The 21,552-nt window shown below is 50.5% G+C and overlaps 1 protein-coding gene across 6 annotated transcripts in view; it reads left to right on the top strand.

Annotated features, from left to right (window-relative positions):
• Positions 1-21,552, top strand: part of Ano1 (anoctamin 1) — a 157,354-nt gene that overhangs the window by 125,468 nt on the left and 10,334 nt on the right. For 5 of the 6 annotated variants that reach the window (XM_031389043.1, XM_031389042.1, XM_031389041.1 and 2 more), the window contains 8 exons: positions 2,975-3,049; positions 6,044-6,245; positions 6,413-6,524; positions 6,959-7,016; positions 9,922-10,022; positions 10,800-10,945; positions 15,073-15,225; positions 21,255-21,307. In XM_031389043.1, coding sequence (XP_031244903.1) covers positions 2,975-3,049; positions 6,044-6,245; positions 6,413-6,524; positions 6,959-7,016; positions 9,922-10,022; positions 10,800-10,945; positions 15,073-15,225; positions 21,255-21,307 — 900 coding nt within the window. Of the gene's footprint in view, positions 1-1,928; positions 2,007-2,974; positions 3,050-6,043; positions 6,246-6,412; positions 6,525-6,958; positions 7,017-9,921; positions 10,023-10,799; positions 10,946-15,072; positions 15,226-21,254; positions 21,308-21,552 lie in introns of all 6 variants that reach the window. The other variant, XM_031389046.1, reaches the window with a different exon arrangement.

Below are 21,552 nucleotides of genomic sequence, written 5' to 3'. Positions count from 1 at the left end.
ATCATGTCCCATGTACAAAGCTCCAGGTATGGTTTTTACAATTACATGGAGGTGGGTACAGAAGAGGCTTCAAGCAAGCAGGTACAAGGCTCTATTCTTGTTGCCAGGAAGGGGTACATCTCCCAGATTATCCCAAAGGGATTGAGCAGGACTCAAGAATGAAAGAAGTAAGCACAGCCAGATGTGGTGGTGTACAGTTATTATAGCCAGATGTGCTGGCGCACACACCTTTAATCCCAGCACTTGGGAGGCAAAAGTAGGCAGATCTCTGCCAGCCCAGTCTACAAGTGAGTTCTGGAACAACCAGGGCTAGACACTGAGACCACATCTCAAAAAGAATAAAACTATATAAGCAATTGGGTCACTCTCAGGTGTGTCTAGAGTTCTGACACTGAGGTACAACATTGTCATCTATAGAGCCAAGACAGCCTTACATTCAAATTGCAAAAATAAATGGCAAAAAAATATAATAATCATGTTTGAAGTTTACAATTTTATGTTGGGCCACATCCATATGCAACCCTTGGGTTAGACACACCAGCCAGAAGCCATCTGTCTGACTTAACAAATCAGCTGAGCAGTTCCTTCTGTACACAACCCAGTGGCCTCCACAAGTGAGACCCTACAAGCCCCAGTCATGTCCCCAGGGCACCTCCCTGGCTCTAAGCCTTGCTGGAGAAATCTCAGTAGTCAGCCCGAGCCCCCCAGTACTATGGGCCTAATGGCTTTCTGGTCACAGATCTCAGACTGGAAGGACCACAGAGAAGGGTCTGCTCATTCCTAAAGCCGCAGAGGCTTGCAGCCCCCATACACCACACCTGTCACAGCAAGCAGCTTCAGAGAGCAGGTGCTGCCTCACCCTGCCTCGGTTTCAGCCCCAGCTCTTGGATCACGAGAGAGCCACAGAGATGTTGGGGGGGAGGGTGTTTTTCTTTCTTTCTTTCTTTCTTTCTTTCTCTCTTTCTTTCTTTCTTGTTTGTTGGTTGGTTGGTTTGGTTTGGTTTTGCTTTGGTTTGGTTTTGAGTTTGGGGGTTTGGGGTTTTTGCAGGCTTCTAGGAGGATGGTGGCCCTGAGCCTATTGGGTTCATATAACCACATTCTCTCTCCTGTTTCATGTGGCTCCCCAGTGACAGCTTTGCACTGATTTTTCCCCAGTTATGGAACAAAATTACTTCATGTGGTTTTATTCCTTTTTTAAAAAATTACATTTATTTGTATGTCTATGGCAGCACATGTGTGGAGATCAGAAGACAACCTTAGGAAGTCTGTTCTCTCATTCCATAGTGTGGGTCCTGAAGTATTGAAAACAAGCCATCTGGCTTGGCCATAAGCACTTTTACCAGCTGAGCCTTCTTGCCGGCCCACGGTTATATAGCCCACACTGGCTTCCAACCAGCTATGTAGCTAAAGATAACCTTGAGTTTCTAAGCCTCCTGCCTCCATCTTCCAGAGTGCTGGGATTCCAGGGCTGTGACACCATGGAGTGTTTGTGTGGGGCTGGTGATCCACCAACTGAGCTACAGTCCAGCCCCGTGAAATTGGCTTATTAAAACAGATCAAACACGAATTGGCATGCCAACCTGTGCTTCTGGGAGTGGCCCCCTTTCTGTTGTCTCAGGGTGGTAGTGGGGACAGACCCATGTTTCCCTAGCTCTAAACTATTGAAATCATCATCTGCTGTGTTGCTGAAGTAGCCTATGGGACTGTATGCTACATTCTTTATTCTGGAAACTTCTAGTTCCCCTTGCCCTGACCTTGAATTGAGACTCTGTTGTGTGTTAAGTTGTTTAAAATGCCAAGAGCCTAGGTCAGCTTTGGCAAATGGTGCTCACAGAGAGAGTGAGCCGTTGCCTAGACCCACATCCAAGATCAGCAATACCCTGCCCTCATTCTGCCACCCAGTGCTCTCTTTCCCCACCCACCCTCAGAAGCGCCGGAATGTTCCAGAAGAACCGACCAACAAATGGAAGCAGAGGGTTAGGACAGCCATGGCAGGGGTGAAATTGGTACTTCTCTGTTTGGGGGCATCTCAAGCCTTGACACCATCTGCAGGCCTTCTTGGCCACTATGTCTGTCCCTGGCTACCTCTGTGGTGTGTTCTCAGGACATTCCCATGTGTGACCCCTCCCCACCTCCCACCGGCAGCCTGCCATGTGTTGCAACGTCACTGCATGGCTGTCAGGGACCCACAGGGAGTAGAGGCAGCTTCATGTGGGGTTCTGGAGACATGCTTGTCACGATTGTCCACGATTGCTTCTTGTTTTCTTGCGAGCATGCTTGCAGACACCTCTGGAATGAGTGGCCTCCCATGTGACATCAGTGCCAGCATGCTGGGCTCAAGTGTGGTTTTGTCTTTGAAAAGCCCCTCCCACACACACTTGAAACTGCCCAGGCTAGGGACTAACTACTCCCCAAGGTCCTTTCAGGCCAGACAGCTCAGAGCCCAAGAAGCTAGTGACCAACTACTGTTCCCCAAGGTCCCTGCAGGCCAGCCAGCTCAGGGCCCAAGAGAGCCTCTGCGAGTTATGTGGCCCCAGGTCAACACGGCCTTACAGTGCTCTGAGTTCTAACATGCAGTGCTAGCCACTTGTTCTGACCTGCTCAGCAAAGGGAGAAATAGCTATTATGGTCTGCACCCAGACAAATGGCCCTACTGCTTTGGACCTGGAGCCCTGGATAGGAGGTTGCAGAGAAAGAAGAGTGTCTCAGATGTGGGCTGCTCCCTCTCAGGCCACACAGTTATTAGGGAGCAGGGGGCAATGCCATGCCCACTCAAAGAGGAAGCCTCACCCTGAGACCATTCCCTTCTCTGTGTGACCCTGTTCACAGGGGACTAGGCCCTGTGTGCTTCTCCTCTCACTCTGCCGTCATGTTTGCTCAGCACCTTCTGGAAGTTTCTCTGAGTTTTTGTGCATACTCCTGTCCACCCACTAGGGTGGTTCCCAGTGAGTGAGCAGATGGTTTCATGTTGCAGACCGACAAGGTGAAGCTGACCTGGAGGGACCGATTCCCAGCCTATTTCACCAATCTTGTCTCCATCATCTTCATGGTAAGTTCTAGAAGGTTGGAGGGGCTTGGAATCAGAAGTGCCCTGCACTCATCCTGGGACACAATGAGAGAGAGAGTGAGGGACACCCCTCTTCTATCCCTAAGATGGGATGGAATAGGTTTTGTGGTGGTCCTGGGGTATGTGATCTGAATCCAGTGGCACACGGTTTTCCCTAAGTGGGGTGTGCCTCACACTGGGATCTCTGTGCCCTCAAAACCAAACTGACAATTCTTAGAGAAGCCAGTAACAAAATTTCACAAGATGATCAGGCATACCAGTATACTCTGATGATCAGCACTCAAGACGCTGAAACAGGAGGTTTGCTACAAGTTCAAGGCCAGCCTGGGCTACATAGTGAGGCTGTCTCAAAACAAAGTCTAAGAAAAAGAGGAAGAACAGGACAGGTGGCTCTAAGCTGACTCTTATGGCCCAGCAAACACCTCATGGTTCTTAAGAGCCTCCTGTTCCCATTGGCCTCGCCAAGCCTCTGCCTTAAACCACCTGTACCTTTCTTAACCTTCATGTGGCGTGGGCCACTTGTCACCTTTTGTCTAGCCTGAGAGGTTTTGATGAGATCCTGGTACAGTCACCTAGTCTCTCAACCCAAGATTCCCATCAGCCACCTGCCCCAAAGGCTCCCCGGGGAATGATCCATTCAGTCCCACAGCTAGCCAGGCCTGACTCCACAGTGCTGCTGGTGAGGAAACAGATCTAAAGGCTGTTCCTTGGAATGCCAATCAAAAGAGGCAAAGCTAGCAGCTTATTTCTTCATCTGCCCCGGGGGCCTCTCTTTCTACATGAGATGGACAGACAGCCTTGAGTCAGGCTGGGTTTCCTGGACAGGGTGTGCCTCTCCTGGAAGACAGTGTAGGCCTCAGCTTCACCCACCTTTTCTGGAGAGGCCAGGAACTCACGTGAGGCCAAGCTCAGCCTCATTTGTTCTGGTTCAATTCGATGAAGTCTGTGCTCCTGAGTAGCTGGGACTACAGACACACTCTCAGCCTCATTTTGAGGGTGGCATGTTCCCTCAGGTGCTGAGGCATAACCAGAGAATGACACCCCCAGCCCTCAGTCAGTGAAGGGCAAAGCTCAGGGACTAAGTGACTCCAGCAGCCCCACAGTCCAGCTGCTCCTAGCAAAAGGACCAGTGATGGTTTAGGAAGAGGGGAAGAGGGTGAATAGCCTAGGGCCTAGTGTGACCAGAGGCACTGGCTTCTCTGGACTCCTGCTCACTCATCCTGGTTGCCTTATAGCTACTCTGCCTCCAACATCACTTCTGCATTCCAGGTAAGAAAAGGGGAAAGCTGAGAATAGGGCAGAAGATGAGCAGCAGAGGCTGCCTGTCTGTGAAGGGAGCTTCCTCAGAAGACCCTCCCACAGTGTATCCCATTGGACAGAACCCTTTCTCCTGCCTACCCCTGCAGAAAGGCTTAATAAGGAATATAGGGTGAGCTAGGAGAGGTAGGTGAGTGAAGCCAGGATAGACAGACACCTGTAGGAAACCAGCTGGCTGTCTTTTTGAAAGGGTCCTGTCACAAGAGATATAGGTTCACAGCTGATAGAGATGCAACTTCATCCCGGACCCCAGAGTTCCATTCAAGCACAGATGCTGATGCCCCACATGTGCCAAGCCTGAAGACATCAGTGTGCATGGCCAGCCAGAGGTGCAGGGCACATGGCTTGTGGCTCCCTCGGAGGAGGAAGGTGGAAGGCTGCCTCTACTGAGTCATCACAGACCCAGCGCCTTCCCCACCTCTGCATGCTGGCACAAGACACATCCTTATGGCCAGGAGCGGCCTCTTGGCAGGCCTGAGGGGTGTTCCGAGGAAAACCTCACTGCCTGGCACAGCTCAGGGCGTGGTATCCATGCCTTGTGCTTGCAGGGCATAGTGGGGGCTGCAGATGGTTTCCCTGGCAGGGTGTTTCTCTGTTTAGTCACTAACAGATGTCTGAAAAGGTCTGGTTATGGCCCATGGTGTACAGGGCAAGTCTTCTGAAGATATTCCAAAGGCCATGTCCCCTGAGTGGGCAACAGAGAGCAGCAGTGCCAGGAGCCATAAGGGACCATGCCAGCAAGGACAAGGCCTCCCCTCCATCCAGGACGCAGGGGCATAAGGGCCAGAGCCTGCTTAGAGCAGCCAAAACCTACACATAAGTGGCTAAAGCCCAGCTATGCTTTGGTTTTTGAGCCTCAGACATGCACACCCTTGCCCAGCAAGCTGTAGGGTGGGGTGTCCACACCCTTGGGCTGGGCAGAGACTGGGTCTTACCCATGGACCTGTGCCAAAAGGAAAAGGAACCCAGACAGACGACTATAACAGGCGGAACAAACCTGTCACCAGCTTCCCACCCATCTCTCAGGCACCAGCAGTCTGAATTCCATGGAATGTTGTAGCCTGAAATGGGTTTGGCTAGCTTTGGGACTGCTGTCATGGAAGAGCTAGAAGGTAGCTCCAAGAAATCTGTGGGATGGGGACCCAGCAAATCTTCAGGATGCCGCCATCTGCCTGACCACAATGAGGGCACTTAGCTCACCCCTGGACACTAAGAAGTCTGCTATCTTAGTTGCCCCAGCTTAGGCAAGAAGCGTCCACAGCAGCCAGTCTGCTCTACCACACACTAGAACATCCACTGGGGTTGTAGCTACAATGTCCTTGGCTCTATATAGGGGACAATAAGGAAGGATTGTACATAGATCTGGTAAACTTTAGGCTTGGAAGGACTAGCTGGTGAAGCCCTGTCCCAGAGCTGGGTGCCCTGCCCCAGCCACACGACCTCTCTGATCCAGGGAGTCTTCCCACTTTTTATCCTTGTTCTGTGGATTGACCCCTGCAGAGCACCTGGCATCTGGTGGGTACTCCAGTAATTCCAGCTTTAGTTCTGATGCAGGAAAATTGGGGGTTAGGAGCAGACAGGCAGGTTCACGGGAGCTCTCCACCTTCCCCCAAACCACCCGTACCATTCCCGCTAAGCATGTCTACGCCTGCTCTGCAGATCGCGGTGACATTTGCAATCGTCCTCGGAGTGATCATCTATAGAATCTCCACAGCTGCAGCCTTGGCCATGAACTCCTCCCCGTCTGTGCGATCCAACATCCGGGTTACCGTCACGGCCACCGCTGTCATCATCAACCTTGTGGTCATCATCCTTCTGGATGAAGTGTACGGCTGCATTGCCAGGTGGCTCACCAAGATTGGTGAGTGCCATGCACAGGATAGCGTAGACAGCATGGGCCTGGTGCAGGGCCAGCCTTGGGGCAGGCAGCCTGGCCACTGAGTTCTGGCCAGTCCCGACTCCCCCTGGCCTGGCCTGTCTGTGAGTGTCTAGCAGCTGGCACAGGCAGCACCATATGTCTCTCCTCAGAGGTCCCGAAGACAGAGAAGAGCTTTGAGGAGAGGCTAACCTTCAAGGCCTTCCTGCTCAAGTTCGTGAACTCCTACACTCCCATCTTCTATGTCGCCTTCTTCAAAGGCCGGTAGGAAGTCCTCCACCCTGGTTCCTTGCCTCCTCCACTCTGGTAGAAGGCTCTGTCCTACCTTGTCTCTCTGGATGGTGAGAGGCTCCCATAGCCCAGGAAAAACAGGAAGTACAGCTTCCACAGCCCATGATGCTCTGGGGAGGGTTGGCTTTAGCTGGGTCGATGGAGCATAGGGGTTCCCTAGTAATACAGACCCCCAGGCAGGGTGAACTTTTGTCAGTAGAACCCAGACAGCAGCCAAGGCAGCAATCTCTGACAGTCCCCTCAGCAGGCCAGGTGGCACAGAGGTGTGTGGACTGAAGGGAAATGAGGGAGCCTGTTTAAAATCCTGGTGGCTCTGGCTGGGGATCCACAGACACACGGGACCTTTGGGTGACAGCTCCTGGGGGCTGAGTTCAGCTCCTCCTTAACCACTGCCTCAACTCTCACAGGTTTGTTGGTCGGCCCGGTGACTATGTGTACATCTTCCGCTCTTTCCGGATGGAGGAGGTAACACATCACCCCCTTCCCAGCAGCCTTTTGCTTAGCTTCCTGTCCTCTGGGCTTCTGCACCACAGGGGGAAAACTTCCTTACATCCTCACACATCCACATAGATTTATAATGTCACAGTTTCTTTCCCTGTCACATATGTAATGAACACCCTGCTAAAAGCAACTTAAGGGAGCGAGGGTTGACTTCAGCTCACAGCCCTAGGGTGCAGTGCATCATGACGTAGAAGTCAAAGCCGCAAGGGCTAGAAGCCGCTAGTCACATCACATGGGCCACAGACATGAAGCATAGAGCCATGAATGTTCATGCTTGGTTCATGGTCTCCATTTATACAGTCCAGGATCCCAGTGGGGAAAAGTTAGCTGAGCATGATGGTCCATACCCACCATCTCAGCTGAGACCAGCCTGAGCTACACAGTGAGATTCCATCTCAAAGAAAGAAAAAGGGAGGGGAAAGGAACCATGCCTAGTTTTTGTTGATACTTTTTTATTCAAATATTTGCATTTTTTATTTTATAAAGATTTGTTCATTTCTTAATTAATTTTGTATATATACATATATGTGTATATATGTGTGTGTGTGTTTGTGTGTGTGTGTGTGTGTGCCTTCTTAAGTCTATGTACATCAAATATGTTCAGGTGCCTGCAGAGAGCAGACGTCATCAGATCCCCTGGAACTGGAGTTACAGCTGGTTAAGAGCTGAGATACAGATGCTGGGAGCCCAGGTCCTTTGCAAAAACATTTAAATGCTCTTAATATCACAGTCATACCTCCAGTCCCCCTTTTAACCTTGTCTTTAGCACATTTACTTACGTGTTGTGTGTAAGCATACGTGCGCCTACTACAGCACATGTGTGGAAGCCAGAGGACAAGTTGCAGGAGTCAGGTCTCTCCTTCCACCTCATGGTTCTCCAGAACTTGAACTCAGGTCTTGCTCAGTGACGTGTGCCTTTACCCACGGAGCCATCACACCTGGCCTGCTTTTACCAGTACATATTAATTACACATAACAGGACCCATTACATGTTCCTACATACTTCATATATGTAACATATTTTGATCATATCCACCCCTTGCTCCCTCATCTGCCCCCCCACTTAACCCCTCCCTTTTCCCCGTTCCCTTCCCCTTTCTGTCTGTCTGTCTGTCTTCCCCCGTCTCTTAGCTTTCTTTGGGCTACTTTCCATTTTGTTAGCCTTGACCACTTCCCTCTGTAGTTAAAGTAAATTAAGAAGAAAAAGCAAACTTTGCATTCTCTTTTAACTCGAGCATGGCAGCATCCACTTCTCTTGTCCTTAGACCTAGTGCTGGGAACATTTGGCTTCTGGCCCTGTCATCTTCTGACACAGAGTCTTGACCTGCAGGCTTGCTCCATTGATCTGGGGCTATCAGTGACTCAGGTCTCCAGGTAACCAGTCAACATTTCTAGCCCCCAAGAAAGCTCAGCTTATCAGAAAACTAGGGAGTGAGGCTGGAGACCTGAGTCTGGTCCCCAGCCCCTGTGCAAAAGGCCAGGCGTTGGGGCTGGAGAGACTGCTCAGTGGTTAAGGGTGCTTGCTACTCTTGCGGAGGGCCTAGGTTTGATTCCTAGCATCTGCACTGTGGCTGTCTATAACTCCAGTCCTGGAACATCTGATGCCCTTTTTTTTACTTCCATGGGCACCAGGCACATACATACATGGTACACAGACACACATGCAAGCAAAACACTCATATGTATAAAGTAAAAATGTAAAACAAAATAAAATAAAATAAAACAAGCTTCATGGCTCCTGAGGAATAACTGACTCCTAAGACTGACCTCTGCCCTCCACATGCATGCACGCACATGTACTTGTCAGATGTGCATGAGTGTGTGCACACACATGCATGCATACACACACACACACACACACAGCACCAGAGAGGACGCTGGACCTTCCTGAGAAGGAAACAGTCGAGTGAGGCACAAAGGGATGAGCATCAGGCACAAGATGATCCAGTAGTGGAAGGCAGTCTACTTCAGTTATCTGACCATGGGCACAGGCACCCCAAGGCTTCCTCTACAGATGTGGGGTTTACAGAAAGTCTGTGAAGTGTTCTTTGCTTCTTGCATGGCATCCTCCTATGCTTGTGAGGCAAGCACTATTCTGACTGAGTCAACACCCTATTCTTTTCTTTGAGGCAAGGGTCTGACATAGCCTAGCTTAGCTTTGAACTAACATAGCTAAGTTTGACTTTGAATTCCTGCTCCTCCTACCTCCACTTCTACAGTGCTGGGATTATAGGTGTGTACCACCATGCCTGGCTTCTTGGTGGCCCTCTCTGTATCACTCCAGATGCTGTCTCCCTCTGGATCTTTGTGTTCTCCTGAGGACACTGGTCACTGAAGTAGAGCAATGACTTCTTCCCAAAATAAGGTCTTATTCTCAAGGTTTCAGAAGGTGTGGATGTGAACCACCCCCAGTGTGTGCATGTACACAGGTGTGTGCGTGTGTGTGTGTGTGTGTGTGTGTGTGTGTGTGTGTGTGCTCGCGCATGCACAAACACATGTGCAGATATGTGCATTTGGGGGTGGCTGGAGGAGAATGTCAGGTGTCTTCCTCTACCACTTTCCTCCTGATGCCTTGTGATAGGGCCTTTCACTGAATTGAAAACTATTACAGCTAGGATGACTTCACAGAACGATCTTTGTGTCCTCTTGCCTCTTCCCAGACCCCACACTGCTGAGATAACATGCAACCACAGTTGGTTTGGGATTCAGACTCGAAAACTCAGGCTTGCAAGCAAGTGCTCTTACTCACCCACCATCTCCTTAGCCCTGAACCTAACTTTTAAGAAGCCATAAATCACCACACAAGTTGAGGGCCAGCCTCCCCCCTACCCAGAGCCAGACTAGACCTAACTTGCCCTCTGTCCCACAGTGCGCCCCGGGCGGCTGCCTCATGGAGCTCTGCATCCAGCTGAGCATCATCATGCTGGGCAAGCAGCTAATCCAGAACAATCTCTTCGAGATCGGCATCCCGTGAGTGGTACCTGCCATGGGTGGGGATATAGTGGCTTGGGAGAGACTCAAGTGGACTCTAACAGTGACCTCTATGACAGGTGAGGCATCAGCCTTTTTGGGGATAGGAGACATCAGAAACCAGGAGGTGAGAAAGATGAGAGAGATAATGGAGCAAAAGTTGCCCCGTTGTAAACAAGGAGACATGGAGTCCCACCTTCAGGGTGTCACACAACCTGGCTGCATGCTGGCTCCTGAGTGGCAGAGGCTAGCCAGGGCTTAATCCATCCTCTCATCTTGCTCCTCAGAGGTGCAGGTTTCCTGGAGCCAGGACCTTAGTGTGCTGAGGAGAGGCCACAGGGGCATAGCACAGCCCACACTTCCTGGTTCCCTTCAGGGTTCTCCCATGGTGATAGGTGGCCTCTCTCCCTGATCTTTAGCATCTTAGAAAACCAACAGAGCTGTGCTGCCTCTTGGAGGAGAGCAGATCTTTCAGTCCCCTTCCAACAGGTGTCGATCCGGGCATGGTGGCATATGCTTTTGTTCCCAACACTAGGGAAGGAGAGAAGGGTGGGTCTCTGTGTGTTTCAAGCCAACCTGGTCTACATAGTAAATTTGAGGCCAGCCAAGGCTGATAGTGAGACCCTGACTCAAAACAAAACAACAACAACAAAAAGATGCCTCTTTCTGGACACTAGCCAGTGGTTCAGGCTTAGAGCAGACAGGGCAGTGTAACTCAGAGGTGCCAGGAGTGCAGCCTCCACCCCTGGCTGCCTACTGACACAGCGCCCCCTGCAGGAAAATGAAAAAGTTCATCCGCTACCTGAAGCTGCGCAGGCAGAGCCCCTCAGACCGTGAGGAGTACGTGAAGCGGAAGCAGCGCTATGAGGTGGACTTCAACCTCGAACCCTTCGCTGGCCTCACGCCTGAATACATGGAAATGAGTGAGTAGTATCCTGGCCAGGGTAATGGGCACAGGCCATGGGGGATGCAGATAAGACAAAGACTATGGATACTGGCATAGTGATTGATGCCTGCCTGTGATCCCAGAACCTACAGGCTGAGGCAGGAGGCTCTTGCGTTTGAGGCCAGCCTAGGCTACATAGTGTGACCCAGTCTCAAAAAACAAAACAAACAGAAAAAAGGAAACCAATCTAGGGAGATGGCTCAATTAGTAAATTACCTTGTCAGCTCTAGAATTTAAGTTCAATCCCTGAATCCACATTTAAAAAAAGAAAAAAAGAAACGGTGATGTGTGCTTGTAATCCCAGCATGGAAGAGGCAGACAAGGAGATCCTTGGGGCTCACTAGCCGGCCAGCCTAGCCTAGCCTAGCCTGCTTGATGAGTGCCATGCCAGTAAGAGATGGGTACCAAGAAAATAAAATGGACCATACCTGAGGAATGATATGGGAAATTGACCTCTGACTTTCACACAGGAAACAGGCTACCCCATTAGAAAATGGGAAAGGGCTATGGGCTTGGATACCCATGACCTGACCCTAAGTGCCCTCACCCTTTCGTGGGTGTCAGGCAGAGGCAGGAGTCAGGGATGGATGCCTGGCCTCAACTCTTGGCTCGAGGTTCTGTTCCTCTATAAACACTACCCCTTTTCTTTTAAATTAGCCTTCCGAAGGCCCAGGACAGGCAACACATGGTCACCTGCCACCCAGTGTGACACACAAGGACAAACAACAATTCCTTCTCCCTCTGCTTCCCTTGACAGCAATACCAGCTCCACCGGAGGCCCCCAGCATTTGGGGTGCCATAGCCACACCCCTTTAGAGTCCTTCCTTGGGTCTGTGACTTCTCTCTTCTTCCTGATCACCAAGATAGTTGTTTCAACTTGGGCTTGCTGTGACTCCAGCATGAAGCCAGTACTCTGAGGGAGGCCTGGGTAAGCCTCATCAACAGCCAATGGAAGGATGCTGAGTGATAAGAAAAGCCAGATGTGACCAGTGTGGCCCTAGGCTCTCCCAGACTCCCTTCTGTCCATTCAGCCCCTATGCTGTGCTCATATTGAACTCCATATTGTTCTGTAAGCATGTATCTCAGGCCTACTGTGAGGCCTCTGCCTTTATGGCACCTCCAGTGGAATGTTCTCCCTCAAATACCTATCTCTTCCTTCTTCCCACCCTTCCTTCCTTCCTTAAGGACTCTGAGTGTCCCCCAATAAAAGCTTTCTCTGGCCACAGTGGATAAAAATGTTAGTCCTTCCCCATGCCTAGGACCCAACTCCTCCTTTGGCCCCATTTTAAATCCAGCTGACATCATAAGTTGCCCTTCCTCCCTTTACTGTCTGTCTCATAGAAAGATGGAGCCCTGTGGAGGGAAGACCTTTCCTTCCCACTCTTGACTGCTGTCCCCCCACCCTAGAATGGGCCCAAGTATACAGCAGACACTCAGTGCATGTCTGAGAATACAGCAGATGCTCAGTGCATAGTCATTGAACATATGGATGAGGAAACACAGTCAGGAAGACTCAAGCACAGGGGGCTTAGACCGGCACGGCCTTGGCCACCATGGACAGGACTCAAGCATGCAGTATCAGGCTTGCCCCAGGTCCTGTTCAGGAGGGACTGCTGTGGACTCTGCATTATCCACAGTGGTGAAAAGCAAGGCAGGCCTGGTATGTGGCCACAGTGCTCCTCAGCCTTGGCTTGGAGGACAGTGATGACCTCCAGGCTGCTGCAGAGTGGCCAGATCATTCTGCCCCTATAAACACCTCCCAGCCACTCTGTGTTTGTTCATGTGGTTGCTCCCAACTGAAATCATCTCACCCTAAGATTCAGAAGAGTATGGGTGGGGGGGGGGGACAAATAGGACTCCAGGCTCCTTTCTTCTCCTGTTCATCCCCAGGGCCATGGCCAGTAGAGTCTAGGCACTAGTCTCTCCTACTAGTCAGGCCTCTACTCTCTGAGAAGTCTCTGGAAATAAGATACCACAGAGAAGCACCCTGTAGTTGACTGAGACATGGTCAATTATCTCACCTCAGGCTCCCATGATCCTTCAGGGCTTAGGAATAAAGAGATCTCAGGGACAAAGGTCTGTTATGTGCCAAGTAGCTTACCCCAGCCCAGTACCAGGGTGCACTCCTTGCCTGGCTCTCTCTCTGTCACATCAGCTGCCATCTTGTCTTCCAGGAAAGTCTAAGGCTAGCACAGGAGCTCACAGATATGGATGGAAGGATATCCCACATCAGCTTGAGCTCCTTAATCCTTCCCTCCCACTTCCCCTCCGTTCTCTCTTTCTCTCCCCTTCATGATGGATGAGGTAGTGACATCACTCTGAAGTGGAAAAACTAAGGTTAGAACTGTAGCTCCTTTGCTGGAGTGCTTGCCTAGCATGTACAAGACCCTGGGTTCAGTCCCCAGCATGAACCAGGCACGGTAGTACAGGCCTGTATTGCAATCCCAGCACTTGAGAAGCAGAGACAGGACCATCAGAAGGTCGGGGTCATGTCTGGCTAGATAGTAAATTAAAAGCCAACCTGGGCTACATGCGACCCTGTATCAAAAAAAAAAAAATTTTTTTTTTAAGTGGGAAAGCTCACCTATAGCAACCTTGAGCCTGAGCCTCAGCAGTCATGGCCATGCGCATAACCATGGCACATGGCTGGTCCTGCTTCATCATAACCTCCCTCCACAACACCTACATTCCCCAGCAGAGGCACCCCATCCTGCTACCTCATAGTTTAGGGCCAAAGAGAGGTCACCAAGACGTCTGGGAGACAGTTCCCACAGCCTCCTGCCTTGCTTGCTCTGCTAACAATGGCCATACTCAGCCATCTGAGCACAGGCTGACATTCTGTAGCTTCCTTGTTTACCCCCTGGCATGGAGCAGCCTTGGACCAGGTCCTGCTATACAACTCCTGGATCAGATCTCCAACTCTCGTCCCTCTGGTGACCTTTTCCTGACCTGTTTCAACTCGAGTTGACTGTGGCTTCTAGGGCTAAAGAAGCCCAGAGCTGGTGAACAACAGCATGAAGCCTAGGGACAGAAGGCTGGGACAATACCGGAAGATAGACGTCCTCCTACTCTCCTAGGCCTGATGGAAGAGGAAAGGAGGGACTCTTGAGACAGTTATGGGAGCAGGCCTTCCTGACCCTAGGGAGATTCAGGCACAGGGATGGGCCAGGCCAGGCCATGTGCTCACTTGGATCTGCTTATGAGCAGAGATTTCAGAAGATCAGACCTGTGAACTTCAAGCATGCCTATAACTCAGGAGTCATACCAGGGTGAACATGACCAGAGCACATTTATAGACAAGTATAAAATTTACCCAGTGTAGAGCTGGCGGGATGCCTCAGTACATGAAGTGCTTTCTGCACAAACATGAGGACATGAATTCAGTCCCCAGAACCCTTGTAAAAAGCCAAGGGTGGTGGGGTGCTTATAATCCTAGCACTGAGGAGGGAGAAATAGGAGGATCCCTGGGACTCCCTGGGCGGGCAGGCAGTCTAGGCTGCTATGAGCCCCAAGTCCCAGTGAGAGAGTCTATTTAAAAAGAAAAAGAAATAGAAAAAAGGTGGTTACCACCTGAAGACCAGAATTTACAGTGTCTTCTGGTCTCCATGCATACATGTACACCCATGCAAATGTGCACATACATGCACAGACACACAATAAAGAAATAATCCAGACATGATGGCACAGTGCCATACTTGGGAAGCTGGGGCAGGAGAATTGTCACAAGTTCAAGGCCAGGCATGTTGAATTCCAGATACAGAGATTTTTGTCTTCAGTTCCCTGGACCTGGGCAATGTCCAAGATGGTAGTGGCTCTCTCTGGAGAGGCCCCCATGCTCTTGCAGGCAGGTCCATGCAGGTGGGCTCCTTTGAGGCAGGGTACCAGGCAGCCCTGGTCTGAATCATGCTGGGTGCAGGGCGCCACGCAGCTGCACTGCTGACTGTGTGCAGGGCCCCACGTGGTGTGTGCATGGCTGATGGTGTTCAGGGTGCTGTGTGTTGTGCAGGGCACCCTGTGGTATGCAAGGTGATGCACAGCTGCACTGATGACGGTGTACAGGGCACTGTGCGGCAGCACTGCTGATACTGCATGCTCTTCCTACAGTCATTCAGTTCGGCTTTGTCACCCTGTTTGTCGCATCCTTCCCTCTGGCTCCACTCTTCGCCCTGCTAAACAACATCATTGAGATCCGCCTGGATGCCAAAAAGTTTGTCACCGAGCTACGGAGGCCAGTAGCCATCAGAGCCAAAGACATCGGTAAGTGAGCTGGGAGATGGCTCAGAGCACATGGGCAGGAGGCTGCTGCTCTTGAGATGCAAGCGGGCTCCAGACCTGTGTTCCCTACCAGGGCCGTCCCACCACCTTCTCAAGTGCTACAAGATCTTGAGTGTGTCCCAGTGGTCCCCTAACCTCCAAGATGTGTCAGCTACCAATGACATACGGGACTATTTGTCAGCTGTCTGTCTCAGCGATCCACTGATGTAGGTTTCCCAGGCATGTCCAATAATCTGTGGTGTTTTGACATGACATGTTCCATGTTCCAAAGTTCATGTTCCAGAGCAACACAACTGAGTTACCAAAAAAAAAAAAATCACACACACACACACCCCCAAAAGTCATGTTTTAAGTAAATTTGTGATGGCTCTCATGGAGTGCATCAGACACACATGAGGGGACATTATTCTCAATACCCCATCCCTCAACACTGGGGTAGCCTCAGAGCTAAAAGATAGACCAATAGAGACAGAGCATTAGTTGCTCAGTAAGCGCCCCCTACCTTCTGTACACTACAGCACTAAATGCTCATGGGAAAGGGAGTAGCTGGGGATGGAGAGAGTGTGCTGCAGTTAGGAGTATTGGCTGCTCTTACAGAGGACCTAACTTCATTTAACTAACTAACCTCATGTTGGGCATCTTACAATCTCCAACTCCAGGGGATCCAATGCCTTCTGGCTTGTAAGGTTGTAAGGGTACTTGCACACACACACACACACACACACACACACACACACATATACACAAATAAAAATAAAACTTTAAAAGAAATGTTTTTGGAGAGGGTGCCTCCCATACCCAAGGAAGTATAGTCTTGCCCTCGATGACTTACCCATGAAGTTCAAGGCCAGGGTGAAACTCAGTGTGGGACTGTGAACCCTGAGTCTCCTGCCTGTGTTGTACATGGAGAGTGTGGGGGATGGAGAGTGGGGTGCGCAGCACTGCAATAGTCCACGGCATCAAAGGAAGAGCACACATCCCCCTGGTAGTGAGCGTCCCATCATCAGAGGCAATTAAGGAGAGACATTGAGAGTGTCCAGGAAGAGTAGAGGACGTGGAAGATGGAGTTCACAGAGCTCCAGATGCCATGGATACCTCAACCAGAGCCAGTAAGGATGGTGTCCTCCTTATCCTACAGTGAGACCCACTGTCCTTTAATCCATCTGCTCTTGAACAGTCTCGGTGAGGGCATCTCTGTGCAGCCTGAATCACATGAGGGAAGCCATGGGTCACATACAAAATAATCGCGTAGACTATAGTCCCATAGTGATAAGGGATCTTTGGGTTAGGTTCTGTGGCCCAGATAGGAGTTTGCAAGACTGTTTGGGGTGCCATTAGCCATTCTAAGACCTTTCCTAGCCCCCCGCACATCCAGGTCATTCCCTGGGGAACCCTTGGGCAGTACCACCCACACCTGTGGGAACCCTCAGATGGCACCATCCACTCCATATTCTGTCTTGCTTTACTTAGTGTCCTGCCAGGCTAGATGCTCTCTGGGCCATCCATTGGCTTCTGGCAGCATGGCCAGCCCCTGCCAGGGATGATCACATCTTCCAGTCATCCATCCACCTCTAAGAGAAGGTGGACTGGCCTTCTCTGTCACCTTGTGATCTTTTACTGAGCTGGATGGAACTGCCATGGTCACAGTCAAGCTCATCAACTATGGTGACTTCATCTGTTTGGTTCTATAGTCTTACATCTTTGTTACGAGCCTATAGAAACATACACCCTGCCCCTGCCCCTGCTGCTACCCCTGTCCCCAGCCTTGAGAGTATCCTAGAAACATGGTGCTGGATGAGGAGGAGGTCAGAGCCAGGGCTCATGTGTGAGGTTCTCATCTTATGCTTGGACACTAGGGCTTCCTGATGCCACCTCCTACCCAAGCAACTCAGATAATGGAAACAGACACCCAAGTGGGCCTGGATTCTGCCCACAGTCTTTAAAAGCACAGAAAATTATCCAGATAAACTGACTCTCTCAGCTCCCAGAATCCCTTATTCTGCCCCACTGTGGTCATAACATAAGCCATAGGCGTGGCTAGACTGGTGACCTCAGAGCTACAAGAGCCCTTGAGGAGCTCTTGGCTTACCTCAGCTTTGGGGCATAATTGTTCTCAGTGGAAGGCCAAGTTTCCCTTCTATTCTTAAAATGTAAAAGCCATTCTCCAGAGGGCTGATATAGAACCAGCCCTGGGCCACATCTGAGAAGCAGGATGGGCACCCCACACCCTGCTCTCAGACAAGCCCAGAGATGTATCTATTGCAAAATTCTCCTGGAACTTCCCACCTGCTGGGCCCTTGGAGAAGCCTTGGAAGGAGCCTGGGCAGAGTCTAAGTTCCACGGCCCAGAAAACCAGGGCCCCTTGGCTCATCAATGAATAGAGGGTCAGCTTTGCAAACTCTGTACTGAATGCTAGAGACTCAATGGGAACTTGGGCTCTCCTAGGTAATTTTTAGAAACTCTTCAGTTTACTGTCCCATAGCTGGAAAGGAAGAAAAGCATATGGCCATACTGTCCCCTGTTGAGTTCGCAAAAAAAAAAAAAAAAAAAAGCTCCCGGGTGGAATTCCCAGTGTATGTGCCACTATTTGGTGAATTCCGCTTCAGGACAGAGACAATCTATCCCTAGAGGGGCTGTCCTCTAAAAACCTAGAAACCCACCAAGGTGAACAGGGTACGTGGGTGGCATCCTGGCTTCCCTGTCCTCCCCACCCCCACGGGGCTCCTGGTGTGCCCTCAGAGTTCTCCCTCCAGGCTCCTTGCTTTTTCCCAGGCCTCACGGATCAGCGGCTGCTTCCTGGTTCCTGCCCAGTTGGTTGGAGGCGTGAACTGCCTTTCACATGCTTGTTTGTGGCCTCCTGTGCTGTAACCTTTTGCTCAAAGGGGCTTTTGTCTTCCTCCTCTGATCCGTGCAGAGCCTCTGGGACAGTGTTCCCAGGGGACAGGAGACCCAGTGGCGCCGATGGCCTGCACCCCCACAGACCCCAGCTAGTAGCAGCTGTGCTCCTGACTACAGAAACCTTTATCACATGGCCTCTTGGGAGGAACTCTGTGTTGGGGGCCAACACAATTTGTGTAGGGGACCCCAGAATGCAGATTTTCAGGCAGTAATGACCCCTGTGCTATATTGCATGTAAAAGCCCTAGCCACTGGTCCCAGCACTGAGGTGAGTGGGTGTTATACTCTAAAATGAAGCACCTGCCTGCCCAGCACGCTTCCTTATCAAGCTATTGGAAATGGGGTATAGAGTCCTCTGGAGTGATAGAGAAGGAGGAAGCAGAGGAGGAGAAGAGGAAGAAGGAGAAAAGGAACCACATGAAATGGCACATACCCCTAATCCCATCACTCAGGTGATAGAAGCAAGAGGATCGGACATTCAAGGTCATTCTGGGCTCCCCATCTCAAGTTCAAGGTAGCCTGAGCTACGTGAGAAACTGTCTCCAAAAATAATAAGTAAAGTAAAACTAGACTTTAGCCAGCTGTTCTGGCACATGCCTTTGATTCCAACAGGAAACAGAGGCAGGTGGATCTCTGTGAGTTCCAGGTCAGCTTAAGCTAACACAGTGAGACCCTGTCTAAAACAAACAAATTAGAAGAAGGGAAAGGAGGAACTTTCCCCTCCCATTCTGACTAGAGTTCTGAGATTAAAGTACAGTGCACAATTATCAGTCACCAGGCAAGTCTATTCCTGGTTTATGCCATGGAAAACTGAAAACAAATGTTCATATAAAAACATATCTATAGATCGAGCATAGCCATCCTTGTAAATCCAAGCTCACTCAGAAGGATGAGACAGGAGGATCACTGTATGTTCAAGGTTAGCCCAAGCTACATAATGGGTTCCAGGCCAGAACCTGGGCTATAGAGTAAGATCCTGTCTCAAACATATATCTATGTATTAAGTTAATAAAGTAAGCTTCAGTGTGAGTTTTACCAGTTGGAGAGTAAGATGAAGTAAGTTGGAGGTCATCGGAATTGCACCTTTGCTTGGCTAGGGCTTGGGCGTGTAGAGTACTTGCCTACCATGTGCAATGGCCTGGGTTTGACCTCCAGCACCACATAACTCAGATGTGATGGCACATACCTGTAATCCTAGCACTTGGGAAGTAGAAGCATGAAGATCAAAAGTTCAAAACCATCCTTGGCTCACAGGCTCATAGTGAAGTCTGGGCCACATGAGACTGAGAGAGAAAGGGGGTGCAGAAAAAGGAAGGAAGGAAGGAAGGAAGGTAAGAAGGAAGAGGGATGGAAGAAAGGAAGGAAAGGAAGGAAGCAAAGAGTTAAAGCAGCAAGACATGTCTGGTGGCTCCAAGAGGTGGCATCAGGGACTCCCCATATGTAGGGAAGAAATGTGGTCATGTAACCTGCAGGAGCTGCCACTGTACGCCACAGGATCTCCATGGGAAATATGTCTTACATATTTCCCCACTGTCTTCCACTGTGGTTCAGGAGATAATAACTCTGGTCATCAAGCCTTGGCAAAAGGAGTGCTTACCTGTTGGGCCATCCCACCATCCTACCAGTTTTTAGGAATGTGCATAAACAGGCCTGCCTCTTTATGTCTTCTCTGGTTTTTGGGTTTTTGGGGGGCGTGTTAGTTTGTTTTTGTTGTTTCTGAAAAGGCTTTGCACATTCCTGCAGCCCGTCAACACACACCTAATGGGTAAATGCTATGTGAGGTTCAGGAGACACAAGAATGCATAGGCCACAGCCTGCTCTGAGTCTACAGAACAGCGCTCAGCTCCTGTAGCATTAGAGACCAAGCATGAAGCATTCCCACAGTGACTAAAATATATTTGTAATGACCCAACAGGAATACCCTCCCCTCCTAGTGCCCTTGCTGGCTCCCTCATGCCTATGGGATGTTCAGCATTCAGCATCTATCTGTCTGCCTAACACTTCTGCTAGCAGGATGCTAGACAGAACCACCATCCTCACAGGAGTCTCCTCTCTGTGAGAGAGACTGTTTTAACCTGGGATCATCTCTGGCACTACCTAAGGGCTGAATCTCTGGCCCTGTAGGAATCTCTACCTAACACATCCACATTGCTGTAGCCTTGGCTGCTGGAATGCCCAGAGCTGAGCACCTGCTGGCCTATGGGCCACAGTGTGAAGCTCAAAACTGCAGGATTGGAGGCTGCCATGCTGCTCCTAGATAGGGAGATCAGCATGTAGCATTGGGACATACAACACTCCTGGAACAAAACACCTACCATAATTTCCCCAAGGGTAGTAGAGATGGTTGGATCCACCCCGGTGACTTCTGAGAAGGGCTGTCAGACCTGGGAGCCAGTACTGGGAGTGACATATAGGCAGGACATGCTCTTGGTCTAATGGACCCCTGGGTACCTACCCAACCTCATGGGTGAAGTCGGGGTTGGGTCTTGCAGGGCATGGGACACCCTGTAGGAATCTCAGCCTTAAGGCACAGCCAGCCCCTTGATTCCTTCCTGGGCCTTGTTTCTTCCTTTTCCAGCGGAAGAGCAGAGGAGCAAGGTCCCACCATGCTAGGTATAGACCTTCTGTCCATCTGTGATCATAGTAGTGGAAGCCAGGCCATATCCAAGCACAGTGGTTGGCTGAACACTGATGAGCATCAGCCCTAAGACAAGGTCCCAGCCTCACCAGTCAGGATGCCCTAGCCACAGCTGCTCATGCACTGGAGCTGGAGCCAAGTCACTGGCTCTGGGAAAGGGATCTTCCTGCACTGAGCACCAACAAATGGGTTCATGGTTCCCCATGGTCCAGGGTCTAGGGACAAAGGTGTCTAACAGACACCCTGTTAGGCATTTGCCCATTAGGTTGCTCCTAGACAACCCATAAGGTGACATAGCAACACAGTGCAGCCAAGTGCACTGGCAGTCCCTGGGCTCCTTCTGTGCCTTCCCCGGCATTGCTGGGGGTGGTCCTTTATCTGCCTCAGTGCCTACAATGTTGGGCCCACCCGGGCAGTGCCTGGGCACCACAAACCATACACCTGACGACCATCACTCCCATCTGCTTCTCCTCTAGGCATCTGGTATAACATTCTCAGAGGCGTCGGGAAGCTGGCTGTCATCATTAATGTAAGTGATGGGAGTGGGGATCCTGGCTGAGCAGTGAGACCACCCAGGCTGTTAGGAGTGATGTCTCTCTTCAGAAACCTCCCTTGAAGAACACCTGTTCTTCCAACATGAGGGGTTACAGGGAGTGGTCGGAACAGAAGGATCTGAAGTTCAACATCGTCATCCTCAGGCTCATAGAAAGTTCAAGTTCAGCCTAGGCTACATAAGATCCTGTCCAAAAAAGAAAGAAAGAAAGAAAGAAAGAA

The sequence above is a fragment of the Mastomys coucha genome, unplaced genomic scaffold, assembly GCF_008632895.1.
Source record: "Mastomys coucha isolate ucsf_1 unplaced genomic scaffold, UCSF_Mcou_1 pScaffold21, whole genome shotgun sequence".
NCBI lineage: Eukaryota > Metazoa > Chordata > Mammalia > Rodentia > Muridae > Mastomys > Mastomys coucha.
The sequence above is the reverse complement of the archived record's forward strand: the minus strand, read 5'-3'. Positions and strand labels throughout refer to the sequence as shown.